Source organism: Artibeus jamaicensis, unplaced genomic scaffold, assembly GCF_021234435.1.
Source record: "Artibeus jamaicensis isolate MK-2021 breed Jamaican fruit bat unplaced genomic scaffold, CSHL_Jam_final contig_525, whole genome shotgun sequence".
Lineage (NCBI taxonomy): Eukaryota > Metazoa > Chordata > Mammalia > Chiroptera > Phyllostomidae > Artibeus > Artibeus jamaicensis.
In genome coordinates, this window is record NW_026521874.1 from 16,363,312 (window position 1) to 16,378,526 (window position 15,215).

The 15,215-nt window shown below is 45.1% G+C and overlaps 1 protein-coding gene across 5 annotated transcripts in view; it reads right to left on the minus strand.

The window, feature by feature from the left end:
• Positions 1-15,215, minus strand: part of LOC119055172 (uncharacterized) — a 116,893-nt gene that overhangs the window by 84,894 nt on the left and 16,784 nt on the right. For all 5 annotated transcript variants that reach the window (XR_008392401.1, XM_053669658.1, XM_037153337.2 and 2 more), the window contains exon 2: positions 2,554-2,657. Coding sequence is in view for 4 of the 5 variants with exons in the window: in XM_053669658.1 (XP_053525633.1) it covers positions 2,554-2,657 (104 nt within the window). In the remaining variant the exon portion in view is untranslated. The remainder of the gene's footprint in view (positions 1-2,553; positions 2,658-15,215) is intronic.

Below are 15,215 nucleotides of genomic sequence, written 5' to 3' on the forward strand. Positions count from 1 at the left end.
TAGGGAACTAAAAGCATCAGGTGTTCCCTGCCCCCCCACCCTTCCCGGAGCCAGTCTCTGAGGCCATGCCATACATACACACCCCCTCCACACAGTTCTGAGGCATTAACTTCGGGACTATTTCTTGTGGACCCAAGAACTCCGCTAGTCCAGTCTCATCAGTTGAAAGGAGAGTTCAGCCCTCCTTTTGGTCCTCTGTGTCCAGGATATAAAGTACTAGGGTGTCATGATTTTTCCCCAAGTAGTCCTTGTGGGGGGAAATGAACATTGGTGCCAATTTGCCCTCTTCTCCCTGACGCCCAAGTAGGAAGTTAGCCTCCTTTTTCCAGATAGTAATTGAGTTCCTCCCCAAACCCACACCTACCTTCCCTAGAATTGAGAAAATCTCCATCATTCAGTCTGTTTATGAAGCTCAGTCACAGGAAGTTCTGAATCAGACCACCTCAAGCCACTGCAGACTGCTTCTGAATGCTGCCCCTGGGGAGGGCAGAGGGTGGTAGCACGGGCTTCTGCCTCTCCTGACCATCCACCCTGGGTCACCCTTGCCACTCTCATGTGCTCCATGTACTGCCCTCCAAAGAACTCCAGACTTGGAGATCACGGTGATTGCCTGAAGCCCCAGATATGGACTGAGGACAAGAGCCTGGGTATCTGAGGTCACCTGGTCATTCCTCATTGCTGGGGACCCTAACTGAGTCCTCCACCATGGGGTCTTTGCTTCTAACTGGCTCTGGATAGGCTGGGTGACTCAATTCACATAACAGTGAACTCAGAGCCTAGCATTTGTCTGTCTCTGACACTGTTTGACCTGAAGAGTGTGCCAACTGTTAGGAAAGATTGGGCAGATTTTAAAAAAAGTAAAACAACTGACTCATCCCAAAAGAACTGGGATCTGAAAAAACCTCTTAAGAGTCAACCCACTTAAAATGGAGACTGTAGTTTCATATGGTAGATAGTAAAACAGGTTTGCAATGGAACTTTATCTTGCAAAAAGAAACGACTACTAAAACAAGTATCTGTTAACAGCAACTACAGGCTGTTTTAGAGAAAAATATTTACATACATTTCCTTCCCACAATTATATAATTGCACAGCAGGACATCATTTCATGTTCGATCTCCACAGTGCAATCCATCAGGGTCATTTCTGCAAGTTAGTCAAAGGCTTCCTCACTTTTCCTGTGGGCCTCTCTTAATCCTTTGGCCCTTTGATATTCAAATAATCTCTTGGGAGGCACTTAACTAGATTGTAAGCAGGTCTGCTCTTCATTTGTTAATGGATCTCTCACTCAGATCGTATTTGCCAATGACTACTCATTTGAGCATCAGTACTTTCCAACTACTTTCATGACTGAAATTTTACATGTTTTGCAAAACTTAAATTGTACTTTGGCACCTATTTCCTGTTTTCAATATCAGAAGTTTACAACATATCAATCAGTAAGGGGAGAGAAGGGCTATGATGGATGGAGGTGGTTGTGCAGGGAGAATATGTCTAAGTGGAAGGTAATTTTATAGTTACAGTTGCGTGGGGAATACTTTTTCATTCTGATGACTTCAGCTTTCCTCCACAACCTAGTGGCTACAGCAGCTTGGATCCTGACTAGTTAGATACAGCTCAGAGGAGAAAGAAGGCCCACCGACATGACTTAGCAGAGGGCCTAGCCTTGAGGGAGAGATGTGACTTCCACTGGTGACACAGGGCAGCATGAAGCAAAGCTGGAGGGAGGGTTTGGGGAACTGAGCTGGCATGGGTTAGTGAATGAGGGAAGGCAGGAAATATTTGTTAAAAGTCAAACAAAAAAGGTCTGTAGCAGGCCAAACACTGGTCTCAATTCTATAGCTATTTGAGATTTTGGAACAGAGAACTGAATAAGATAATAATAGTTAAGATATATTGAAAATAAGGCAACTGAGCCAGCACTGCTGTTAATGCCCCTTACCTGAGGTCACACAGCAAATAAGCAGAGCCATGTTGTTTCAGTTGGGGCCACAGCCTCCAGTGGCCCACACCCCCAACTACTTACTATGCTACACAGTCTCCTCCTGAGTCAGAGCCAGGTGGGACTGGGTGCTGGCAGGCCCGGGAAGATGAAGTGGGGAGAGCATTAAGAAGCCACATGTGGAATAAAAGGCTTAAATCAGGGTAGAGTAGAGTTCTGGAGCAATTCCAAAGGAGCCCTTCATTTTAAAGTACTAGTGCTATTACATTGGATTTACACCGGACTATTTATTTCTCAAAACCAGAACTGTATTAAATTATGCACGAAGCAGTCCACATTGCACATTGGAATTAGCTACCCACTAAAATTCACCAAGTTTCTTAGGAGAAGCTCCCTCACTGGACTCAAAAGCTTCCACATCTAGCACAGGGGTACGGCCTTAACCACTACTCTGCTTTATTCTCTCATCTGTGGGGATGTTCGTCCAATCAACCCATTGAGGTTCCAATGAGGAAATGATGTTTTACTAAGTCTCACTGCTCTTCAGTGTGAGGGGTGGCATCCTGCCGAAGCTCCTGCTTGACTGTCTACCCTGACTCCCCACAACTTACCTGGTTTCCAGTGCAGTCCCAAGTCGAAGGGGAAAGACATCCTGCTTGTTTTCCATGCAGCCTGCCCTGCTCCAAGGCAGTGGCACGTTTCCTCTTACCTGTAGCTGCCAAACCAGAGAGGAGGGAATTATACCAGGTCTTTCAGAGGGCAGTAGAGACTCCCAGACATCTCCAGCCAGGATGGTCCCCAATGAGACAAATGCAGTCATTATGGCTGGAGTGTTGCCAAGGACAAGTTTTCTGACTAGATGGGGGCTCTGTCCTGGGCTGCTGAGAATCTCCAAGAGAAGAGCTCCAAGGAACAGCCTCCCTTGCAGCACAGGTAAGGGCCAGGTAAACAGTAGGACTTTGACTGCCTTACCTCCATTCTGGCTAGTGTGCATGTGCAGTGGGTGATCCCTGCATGTTTACCCACCCTTTTTTTTTTTTTTTAAGATTATTACTTTTAGAGAGGGGAAGGGAGGGAGAAAGGAGCAGAGAAACAACAATGTGTTAGAGATACATTGATCAGTTGCCTCTTGCTTGCCCCCTACTGGGGACCTGGCCCTCAATCCAGGCATGTGCCCTGACTGGGAATCGAACTGGTGACCTTTTGGTTCATGGGTTAGCACTCAATCAGTCCACTGAGCTAGACCAGCTAGGGTGTTTCCTAAAGTTTCTAGACACAAATCTTTGATTTATGTCCATCCTGGGAAGGAAGAGGCACCAGAAGTGACTCCTTGGCCAGTTTGTGGTGGTTCCTCTGTCACTACAAGCTGCTTTGTCTGGCCGCGTCTCTGTGCATGCAGAGATGGCCCTGCACCCCATGGGGATCAGAGAAGAGGTGTCGGGCAGTGGGCCTGCTAAACCTGACCACAGCTTTGGGCAGGCAGAGCACTTGCCCTCAGAGGGGAAGTGCACCCCTCTAGTTTCAGAGTAGGTGCAGACTTCAAAGGAGCCCTCCTGTGCCCTTTGCTCTATGGTACTCTAGTCCTGCTCTGCATGTCAGTAGCCCTGCATGACCAGAAAGTCCCACCTCCAGTCCCCCATGCCCCTAGCTGCTTGTGCTTCCCCTCCCTTCCCTTCCCCCCAAACTCCCATTGCCTCTGAAAGGCATACAGGACAGCCTTACACTAACGCAGGGAAAATATACAAGCCAGAAACAACAAAAACGTCTATCAACAGGACAAGGGAGACTTCCGCCAAGATGGAGGCATAGGTGGATGTGCCGTGCCTTCTCACACAACCAAGATTATAGAAAACTAAATATTAGCAACAGAAAACACAGCCAGAACACAGAAAATTGAACTTTTCGGAAGTCCGTTAACAACAAATTTTTCACTTCCGCCAAGATGGAGGTTTAAGGTGGATGTGCCTGCCTCCTCACACAACCAAGTTTAGGGACAACTAAATATTAGCATCAGAAAACACAACCAGAACACGGAAAACTGAACTTTTCGGAAGTCCGCTAACAACAAATTCTTCGGCCCGACCGGTAAGGGGCGAAACCGGCGTCGGGTGAGGAGTTACAAAGGAGTCGACCCGGGCGCGGAATCCAGACGCGCGAATCCAGTCGCACGGGTTCCAAACCCAGGATTGGACCTAGTGAGCGACCGAGCAGCACACCGGGTGAGCGACTACAGAGGAGTCAGTGGGGAGGCGGTGGCAGCGAGTTGACTGTGGTTGCCTGGTTGCACGCGGGTGAGGGAGTGAGCGCTTGGACCGGTGGTGGCGGCGGCCATTTCCCCGCTCTGACCACGCCCCCACATACAGCGTCACAACCCAGCGACCTGGGAATCCAAGGCGCTGCTCCTCCCACTTAAAGGGCCAGAACAGACCAAAAATGTCGCAGGAAGACCTCAAAGCCCCAGAGATAAATCTAAGTGATGAAGAAATAGCAAATCTCTCAGACGCACAGTTTAAAACACTGGTCATCAGCTTCCTCACAGATCTGGTGGACTATAGCCACAAATTAGAGAAACATATGAAGGCTAAATTAAGGGAAATGAATGGAATTCCACAGGAAAACCATAGAGATGAAAAAAAAAACTGGGACTCAAATCAATGGAGTGAACCAGAAGGAAGAAAAAAATGATCAATCAGAAAGGAATGAAGAAATAAGAATTCAGAAAAATGAGGAGAAGCTTAGGAACGTCCAGGACATCTATAAACGCTCCAATATCCGAATTATAGGGGTACCAGAAGGGGGAAAGACACAACCACCAGTGGAAAAATTATTTGAACAAATAATAAAAGAAAATTTCCCCAATCTGGCAAAGGAAATAGACTTCCAAGAAATCCAAGAAGCTCAGAGAGTACCAAAAAAGTTGGACTCAAGAAGAAACACACCAAGGCATATCATAATTACATTAGCCAAAATTAAAATGAAGGAAAGAATCCTGGAAGCAGCAAGAGGTAAGGGGACAATCACCTACAAAGGAGTCCCCATCAGGCTGTCAGCAGATTTCTCAAAAGAGACCTTACAGGCAAGAAGGGGCTGGAAAGAAATATTCCAAGTCATGAAATCTAAAGACCTACAACCAAGATTGCTCTACCCAGCAAAACTTTCATTTAGAACGGAAGGACAGATAAGGTGCTTCTCAGATAAGACCAAATTCAAGGAGTTCATCATCACCAAGCCCTTGTTATATGAAATGTTAAAGGGACTTATCTAAGAAAAAGAAGTTAAAGAAACATGAACAGTGAAAGGACAACAAACTCACAGTTATTAACAACCACACCTAAAACGAAAGCAAACTAAAAGGACAGCTAGATCAGGAGTGGAAACATAGAAATGAAGATCTCAAGGAGGGTTAGCAACAGGGGAGTGGGAGGAGGAGACGGGGGGAGAAGGTACAGAAAACAAGTAGCATAGACAGTAGATAGAAAATAGATGGGGGGGGGGCAAGAATAGTATGGGAAATATAGAACCTAAAGGACTTGAGACACATGGACATAAACTAAAGGGGGGTAATGGTGGGGTTGGGGGGGCAGGGTGGAGGGGAATGAAGGGGGGAATAGAACAACTGTAACAGCATAATTAATTCAAAATAAATAAATAAATTTATTTAAAAAAAAAATTCTTCAGCCTGACCGGTAAGGGGCGAAACCAGCGGCTGGCAGAGCAGGGTTGCACGGGAGGACTCAGCCAGACACATTCAGGCCGGCGGAATACAGGCGCAGGGTCAGACCTAGTGAGCGACCCAGCGAGCAACCAGGCGAGCGACCACGGGGGAGACAGCCGGGCTGGGGCTGCGTGTTGACTGAGGTCTCGCATTTGTGCGAGGGTGGACAGGCGAGGGAGTGGGCGGTTGGACCGGGCCGGCAGGTCCCCACGGCCAGCGGCAGTGGAGGGCACCGCCATTTCCCTGCTCTGACCCCACCTCCACATACAGCATCATAACCCAGCGACTCTGAGCGGCCCGGCCCAGGTGAACCACCTAAGGCACTGCTCCTCCGCACCCAGCTGTGAGAAATGGCAGAGGGGGTCGCCATTTCCCCACTCTGGCCACGCCCCCACATACAGCGTCACAACCCAGCGACCTGGGAATCCAAGGTGCCACTTCTTAAAGGGCCCGAACAGACCAAGAATGGCGCAGGAGGATCTCAGAGCCCCAGAGCCAATAAATCTAAGCGATGAAGAAATAGCAAAACTCACAGACGCACAGTTTAAAACATTGGTGATCAGGATCCTCACAGAACTGGTTGATTATACTGACAAATTAGACAAATATATGAAGGCGAAACTAATTGAAATGAATGGAATTGCACAGGACACCAATAGCAATGAAAAGGAAACTGGGACTCAAATCAATGGAGTGGACCAGAAGAAAGCAAATAATGGCCAAACAGAAAAAAAGTCAAGAAGCAAGAATTCAAAGAAATGAGGAGAGTCTTAGGAACCTCCAGGACATCTTTAAACGCTCCAACATCCGAATTATAGGGGTACCAGAAGGGGGAAAGGCACAGCCACCAGTGGAAAACTTATTTGAACAAATAATAAAGGAGAATTTCCCCAATCTGGCAAAGGAAATAGACTTCCAGGAAATCCAGGAAGCTCAGAGAGTCCCAAAGAAGTTGGACCCAAGAAGGAACACACCAAGGCACATCGTAATTACATTAGCCAAGATTCAAATGAAGGAGAGAATCCTAGAAGCAGCAAGAGCTAAGGGGACAGTCACCTACAAAGGAGTCCCCATCAGACTGTCAGCGGATTTCTCAAAAGAGACCCTACAGGCGAGAAGGGGCTGGAAAGAGGTATTCCAAGTCATGAAATCTAAAGACCTACAACCAAGATTGCTCTATCCAGCAAAACTTTCATTTAAAATGGAAGGACAGATAAGGTGCTTCTCAGATAAGATCAAATTCAAGGAGTTCATCATCACCAAGCCCTTGTTATATGAAATGTTAAAGGGACTTATCTAAGAAAAAGAAGTTAAAGAAACATGAACAGTGAAAGGACAACAAACTCACAGTTATTAACAACCACACCTAAAACGAAAGCAAACTAAAAGGACAGCTAGATCAGGAGTGGAAACATAGAAATGAAGATCTCAAGGAGGGTTAGCAACAGGGGAGTGGGAGGAGGAGAAGGGGGAGAAGGTACAGAAAATAAGCATAGACAGTAGATAGAAAATAGATGGGGGGGGCAAGAATAGCATGGGAAATATAGAACCTAAAGGACTTGAGACACATGGTCATAAACTAAAGGGGGGGTGATGGTGGGGATGGGGGGTAGGGTGGAGGGGAATAAAGGGGGAATAGAACAACTGTAACAGCATAATCAATAAAAAAATTTAAAAAAAAACAGGACAAGGGATTACTTTGTGAAACATTCACAGACTATAACATAGCAACAGATGAATAAACTAGTTACACATGCCATCACATAGATGAATTTCATGAAATACTGAGTAGAAAAAAGAATAAAATAAAATGTAATATGATTGCATTCTTTAAAAGTTCAAAAGTGGACACAACTATTATTTTGAGATACAAAGACATAACTGTACAAGCCAGAGCCCTGGTTCTCCCTAGGGGAATGGAGGCAAGCAGGTTGGGTAGGATACATGGGCTTTGGAGCACTGATGTTCCAGGTCTTGGTGGGAGTGGTGGATTTCGTGGATGCTTATCTTATAATTCATCAACTAATACAGGTGGTTTATGTACTTTTTTCTAAATGTATGTTAATTTGCAAAGCTAAGAAGAAACCAGCCTTCCCCATTCCCTTCTTCGGGCACCTCAGGGTGCTGGCCTTTCAGTGTGCACACCTCTCATGTGGTTGGCCTAGCGGGGAACATCAGGTAGGAATGGGCTGAGGCCTGAGGAGAAAGGAGCTGGCCCAAGTGTCAGGTGGCCCTGGGTCGATGAGCCAGGGAATTTCACCTTTATTCCTTCTCGTGGAGTGTCCACCTGCCCCTAGTGCTGTCACGTCCTTGCTCCGGCCCCAGTGCATTCTCCACTGGGCCGTGCTGAAATGGGGCACCTGGTTTCTTGGCTGCTGTCAAGGCTTCCTTGGGTGGGCCTTACCTGACCTAGGTCTGTTTCTTACGGAAGGGATCTGCAGTGATGAATAAGTGCCAGTACCTGAGGTGTGACTTCCATCTGGTGGGACACTTTTGGTCTCCACTGTTTGTGTTAATATGGTCATTTGCCCACTTATAGTTGGGGGGACATTACAGGGACCCCATGCCTGTGAACCTCTGGTGATATATGAAGATACCATTCAAATAGCAAAATAGGAGTTCCTACTCCATGTCTGGCACCTCATTAGGGAGAGGAAGCCAGGGTCCTTGTCCTCTTGGAGAAGACTGTTAAGAGAGGTGAATGTTGCAGAGCAGTCTGGTGGTCTGTGGGAACCAGCATTGGGTCTGCAGAAAGTCAAGAGAAGGATCCTTAAGGAAGTAATGTGTCAACTAAGGTCTGAAGGAGGAAGAGAGGAAGAGAGAAAAATGCTCATTCACTGAGTGTGTACTGTGTGCTAATAAGACACTTGCATCATTTCATTTAGTCCTGACGATAACCCCCTAAGATAGGTATTACTTTACAGATGAAGAAACTGAGGCTCAGAAAGGTGAAGAGAACTACTCAAGGTTACCCAGCTAACATGCAGCAGAATAAGGACCTAAACTGTAATTTGCATGATTCAAAAGCCAGTCAGGGAAGAGGCTGTTATCACAGTAACGGCCAGAAATGGTGGTAGTAATGTCACTGGAAAGAGGTTCAGGCTCAAGAGGTACAGTGAAAATAGAACTGATGGGTCTCAGTGAGTGGTGCTGAGTTAAACAAGGAAGAGGAATCAGTCAAAGATGAACCCTGGTTCCTTCCTTGATCCACCCAGCTGGACCACTTACCAAGATGGAGAAAAGGGAAGAGCAGGTTTAGAGAGGGGAAAAAATCATTCAACTGCTTTGACACATTCTACTTCAGTTTTTTTTTTTTAAAGGTTGATTAAATGAAAATAACAGGGATAATCCAGGCCTAGAAACTGCCCCCTCTTCCCACCTCCTCCATCCCAACCCAAGCAGATCAGGACTGAGAGGACTACCAAGAGAACATTCTCCTTGGCTACACCATCCACTCCCTCAGAAGAGGAGCTCTGGCCACCCTGTGCTTTCTCTGGGTCTTCCTGATCCCCCCTTCTCTGCAGAGGCTCTACCCGCAGAAGTTCTGCTTATATGCCTGAGCTCCTTGGGATGGAGTCCCCTTCCTCCTAGTACTCAACCACTTTGTGTGTGAGCAGCCCCTGCCACTGCACCCCCTGGGGAGCACAGGACCCCACACTCAGAAGAGCCCTGCCCTTGGTTTAATGTTTTTCTGTTGCAGTCTTGAAACTCGTACTATGTTTAACAAGAGCCCCATATTTTCATTTTGTAGTGGGTCCTGCAAATTAGGTAGCTGGTCCCATACATACGCCTGCAATGTAAGGATGCAAGATGGTGGCAGACTATCTCATCTGGGAATTTATCTCATTTCTAAGGAGGAAGACCTATTGCTTTAGATTAGAGGGAGATAAAGCAAGAAAAGTGCTCTTCATTTCTTTCTACAAAGTACAGAGTTTTGTGTGCAGTTTTATGTTTCTTCCTGTGTAAAAACTTAGGAGGGAACCTTGAGAATAGAATACAGACATAACAAATTATGGGCTATTAACTGTGGTTAATTGTTTCTTTATAGCTTAGAGCAGCAATTTTCAACCAGTGTGCTGTAAATTTTAAAATATGCAATACCAGCCCTGGCTGGTGTGGCTCAGTGGATTGAGTGCAGGCCTGCAAATCAAAGGATCGCTGGTTCGATTCCCAGTGAAGGCACATGCCTGGGTTGCAGGCCAGGTCCCCATTAGGGGGCATATGAGAGGCAACCACACATGATATTTCTCTCCCTCTCTTTCTCCCTCCCTTCCTCTCTAAAAATAAAAATAAAATCTTTAAAAAAATGCAATACCTGACTATTTAGTCAGGGGCACTGACCTCTTTTCCCTTAGATTGTAAAATTTTAAAAATGACAATAGCCAACACAATTGTTATCTGGTACGAATCAATAAAAATTATACCTATTTTTTGTTGTCAGATCAAAAAAATATATTTTGGTATGCTGCAGAATTTTAGTAATTAGTTTATGTGTGCCATGAGATGAAAAAGGTTGAAAATCACGGGCTTAGAGTGGAGGCATGTCTCAGTTGCTCAGGTTGGGATGTAGTTGTGGGTCCCTTAGGAAGTAGAGGGAAAAGCAACTGAGTAAACTTAGCCTGGTTTCTGAAGCTGAAACTGTCACCAAAGCCTTGCCTCCAGTTGGAGTATGTTATCTCACAAGTCTAATCACTACACAGTTAGGGGCCCCTTACCCAAGATCCCCTCAGCTCTGCAGGTGTAAAGGTGGTCTGCGTGCTGTGTGGGTATCCTGCTGCAGCAGCCTTCAGGGTGTAACTCACACTTGTACCCCAAGTTGGTTTCATCTGCCACCGAAGCTCTAAACAGCTCCAAATCCTTGCTCACTTCAGTAAGCACCTGTTAAAAAAATGAACCCCTGCAAAAATGTTTGGATTCCTTGCTAAGAAAAAAAAGCAGAAATGCTCCACTGCCTATAATCATAGCTCTCTGCATTCTAATGAGCAATGGATGAATCACTATGACTGCTAGGTGGAAAGTCTTCCGGTGTTCTTCACTTAACAGTAGTAATACCAAAGACTCAATAAGTATAGTACCCAGAAATTATAATCCACTCCAAATTTCCTTTTTCTTATAGATACAGCCAGTGTCAACCCAAACTGATTACTGAAAGCTTTTTTGAATGTACTACATCATCCTATTTATTCCCCAATGAGCTCATCATCTCACTGCTATTTTGCCTTGAGTGACTTCCCTCAATTCACAAAATCAAAGCTGAATTCCTTAGTCTGGCATCTGCAGCCTTCCTGGTCTGACATCAATTGGCCCTTCCACCTTTATGTTCCCGGAGTCTGCATCTCAGCCATGCTAGGTTCTTCTTTATCCCATGTACTTTTTGTTCCACTCTTCTCATCTGTTTCCTCTCCCTCAAATTTTACATTTCTATTTATGGAGTGCCCATCCTTGCTGGGCCTGTAGGATCCGAAAGAAAACAGGCCCAGTCCCTAGCCTTATGGGCTTTCAGTCTAGTGAATCAATAAATTATTCAAACCTTCACAGCAGACTGTGAGAAGGGCTGTGAAGGAAAGAAATGGGGCATCGAGTGCCCGCATCAGGATTTTGGTCTAGTTTCATTAGAAAAGCTTTCCTTGATGAGTGAGATTTCTGTGGAAAGAAGTAGATGTGGTAACTAAGCACCAACTATGGGATTGTGAGGAGGGCACACTCCCGGTGAGGCAAGCAAGGGGAGGGGCCCTGAAGAGAGGCACTGATAGGCCAGGGAGGCTGGAGCACAGAGGGCAAGGATGGATGTGACCCGTCAGATAAGCTGAGCCTGAGTTTAAAGAGTGTGGTCTTCATCCCTAGAGCAATGGGAAGCCTTTGATGGATTTTCAGTAAGGAGTAACATCAGAGTTGTCTTTGAGAAGGGAATTCTGGAAGAGGTACAGGGCACTTTGCAGGGAGATCGGGTACAAGGTCATTGTGCTCATGGTAAAAAGGGGAGAGTGGTACAATCAAGAGTGTTTGGGTTGCAGAGAAAAAAAGCCAGATCTGTTCTGTCCAATGGGAAGGACAAAGTTGTGATCTACTGAGGGTTTGTATGTCCTGGAGAAGATTGGGATTTCATTTTAAAGAAGGCTCTGTGAATGTTGTGCTCAGAGAGAAGTCTGGGCTAGAGGTCGACGTGTGAGATCAAGACAGAGTGATGGAACTGAAGCAGTGGGTGGGAAGGAGTTTGCCGCACAAGAGAGAATAGAAGGCCAAAGGCTAAGCTAAAGAGGCCACAACGAAATGAAGCTGGCAAAGAGGGTGAAGAAGGAAAAGGAAAACAATGAGAATTATGGTGCCAAAAGATCAGGGAAGAGAGTGTTTCAGGAAGCATCAACACCAAAAGACAAATAGAGAGGACTTCCGCCAAGATGGAGGTATAGGTGGATGTGCCGTGCCTTCTTACACAACCAAGTTTAGGGACAACTAAATATGAGCATCAGAAAACACAACCAGAACACGGAAAACTGAACTTTTCGGAAGTCCGGTAACAACAAATTCTTCAGACCGACCGGTAAGGGGCGAAACCGGCGTCTCGTGAGGGGTTGCACAGGACTCCGGTCGGACAGACCCAGGGCGGAATCCAGATGCGCGAATCCAGACGCACGGGTTCCAAACCCAGGATTGGACCTAGTGAGCGACCGAACAACCCACCGGGTGAGCGACTGCTGAGGAGACAGTGGGGAGGCGGTGCTGCATGTTGACTGCGGTTGCCTATCTGTGGGCGAGCGGACAGGCGAGGGAGTGGGCGCTTGGACTGGGCCCGGCGGTCCCCGTGGCTTGCGGCAGTAGAGGGCGCCGCCATATCCCCGCTCTGACCACGCCCCCACATACAGCGTCACAACCCAGCGACCTGGGAGTCCAAGGCGCCGCTTCTCACATTTAAAGGGCCAGAACAGACCAAAAATGTCGCAGGAAGACCTCAGAGCCCCAGAGATAAATCTAAGCGATGAAGAAACAGCAAAACTCTCAGACGCACAGTTTAAAACACTGGTCATCAGCTTCCTCACAGATCTGGTGGACTATAGCCACAAATTAGAGAAACATATGAAGGCTAAACTAAGGGAAATGAATGGAATTCCACAGAAAACCCATAGAGATGAAAAGGAAACTGGGACTCAAATCAATGAAGTGGCCCAGAAGAAAGCAAATAATGGCCAAACAGAAAAGAGTAAAGGAGCAAGAATTCAAAGAAATGAGGAGAATCTTAGGAACCTCCAGGACATCTTTAAACGCTCCAATATCCGAATTATAGGGGTACCAGAAGGGGGAAAGACACAACCACCAGTGGAAAAATTATTTGAACAAATAATAAAAGAAAATTTCCCCAATCTGGCAAAGGAAATAGACTTCCAAGAAATCCAAGAAGCTCAGAGAGTACCAAAAAAGTTGGACTCAACTTTTTTGAGAAACACACCAAGGCATATCATACTTACATTAGCCAAAATTAAAATGAAGGAGAGAATCCTAGAAGCAGCAAGAGCTAAGGGGACAATCACCTACAAAGGAGTCCCCATCAGACTGTCAGCAGATTTCTCAAAAGAGACCTTACAGGCAAGAAGGGGCTGGAAAGAAATATTCCAAGTCATGAAATCTAAAGACCTACAACCAAGATTGCTCTATCCAGCAAAACTTTCATTTAGAATGGAAGGACAGATAAGGTGCTTCTCAGATAAGATCAAATTCAAGGAGTTCATCATCACCAAGCCCTTATTATATGAAATGTTAAAGGGACTTATCTAAGAAAAAGAAGTTAAAGAAACATGAACAGTGAAAGAACAACAAGCTCACAGTTATTAACAACCACACCTAAAACGAAAGCAAACTAAAAGAACAGCTAGATCAGGAGTGGAAACATAGAAATGAAGATCTCAAGGAGGGTGAGCAACAGGGGAGTGGGAGGAGGAGATGGGGGGAGAAGGTACAGAAAATAAGTAGCATAGACAGTAGATAGAAAATAGATGGGGGGGGGCAAGAATAGCATGGGAAATATAGAACCTAAAGGACTTGGGACACATGGACATAAACTAAAGGGGGGTAATGGTGGGGATGGGGGGGGGCAGGGTGGAGGGGAATGAAGGGGGGAATAGAACAACTGTAACAGCATAATCAATTTTAAAAAATAAATTAAAAAATATATATATGTAAAAAAAAAAAAAAAAAAGACAAATAGAAACAAATCCCAGAAGGAGAAGGGGGAAAGAATGGCAGAAAGAGAAAAAAGAAAGTTCAAAGTCCAGAAGACAGAGCACAGTGAGTTCCAGGAGCTGCTGTGGATGCAGGTAGAGCTGGAAGGTGGCTAGGGGAGAGGCAGAAGAGTAGGCCTGGAGGTCAGTGGAGCTGAACCAGGAGGGAGGGATCTCCATAAGGAGTTTTGAATAAATTCCTTTTTATATTTGTTTTTTAAAGATCTTATTTACTTTTAGAAAGAGGGGAAGGGAGGGAGAAAGAGGAAATAGCAGTGAGTGAGAGAGAACATCGATCAGCTGCCACCCGCATGCCCCCAACCAGGGTACTTGGTCTGCCATCCAGGTACGTGCCTTGCCTGGGAATCAAACCAGTGACCTTTCAGTTCACAGGTCAGTGTTCAATCTACTGAGCCACACTAGCCAGGGCTATCTCTGATATTTGTGCTTCCTTTTTTCCTTCCTTTGTCCGTCAAGCTAGGGCTTAACAAATCTGTAGCTCTTTTTACAAAGAATCGACTTGTGGCTTTGGTAATTTTCTCTCTGGTTTGTTTGTTTGTTTTTTATATATTAATTTCTTCTCTTTTATCCTCTTTCTGTTTATCTTGCTTTTTTGTTGTTCTTTAGGCCATCAATGTTAAAACTTTTTCTTTCTTAATTTTTATTTCCCAGATTTATTGAGATATAATTGAAATATAACATTGTATACATTTAATGTGTAACTGTTGACTTGATACATTTACTATATTGTAAAATGATTAACACCATAGAGGTAGCTAACATTTCCATCACTTCACATAAATTTATAACATAGTATTGTAAACTATTGTCATCATGCTGTACATTAGATCCCCAGATCTGAAAGTTTGTACCCTTTGAAAATCAGTGTCAAGACCAATGTCAAGGACCTTTTCCACTGTTCTTTCTTCTAGGACTTTTGTTTCAGATCTTAAGTTTAAGTCTTTAATCCATTTCAAATTGATTGTTGGGAGTGGTGTAAAATAGGGATCCAATTTCATTCTTCTGCAAGTGGTTATCTAGTTTTCCCAACACCATTTATTAGAGACTATCCTTTCCCCATTGAATCTTGCCTCCTTTGTAATATATTAGTTGGCCATATAAATGAGGGTTCATTTCTGGGCTACTGATTCCATTCCATTGCTCTGTGTGTCTATTTTTTATGGTACTAGCATAAAAATCAAACCATAAGTTTTGATTACTATAGCTTTGTAGCACAATTTGAAACCAGAAACTGCTTCTTTAGGTTTGTTCTTCTCAAGATTGGTTTAGCTTTTCAGGGTCTTTTGTGGTTCTATATAAACTTTAGGATTTTTTTTCTGTGAAA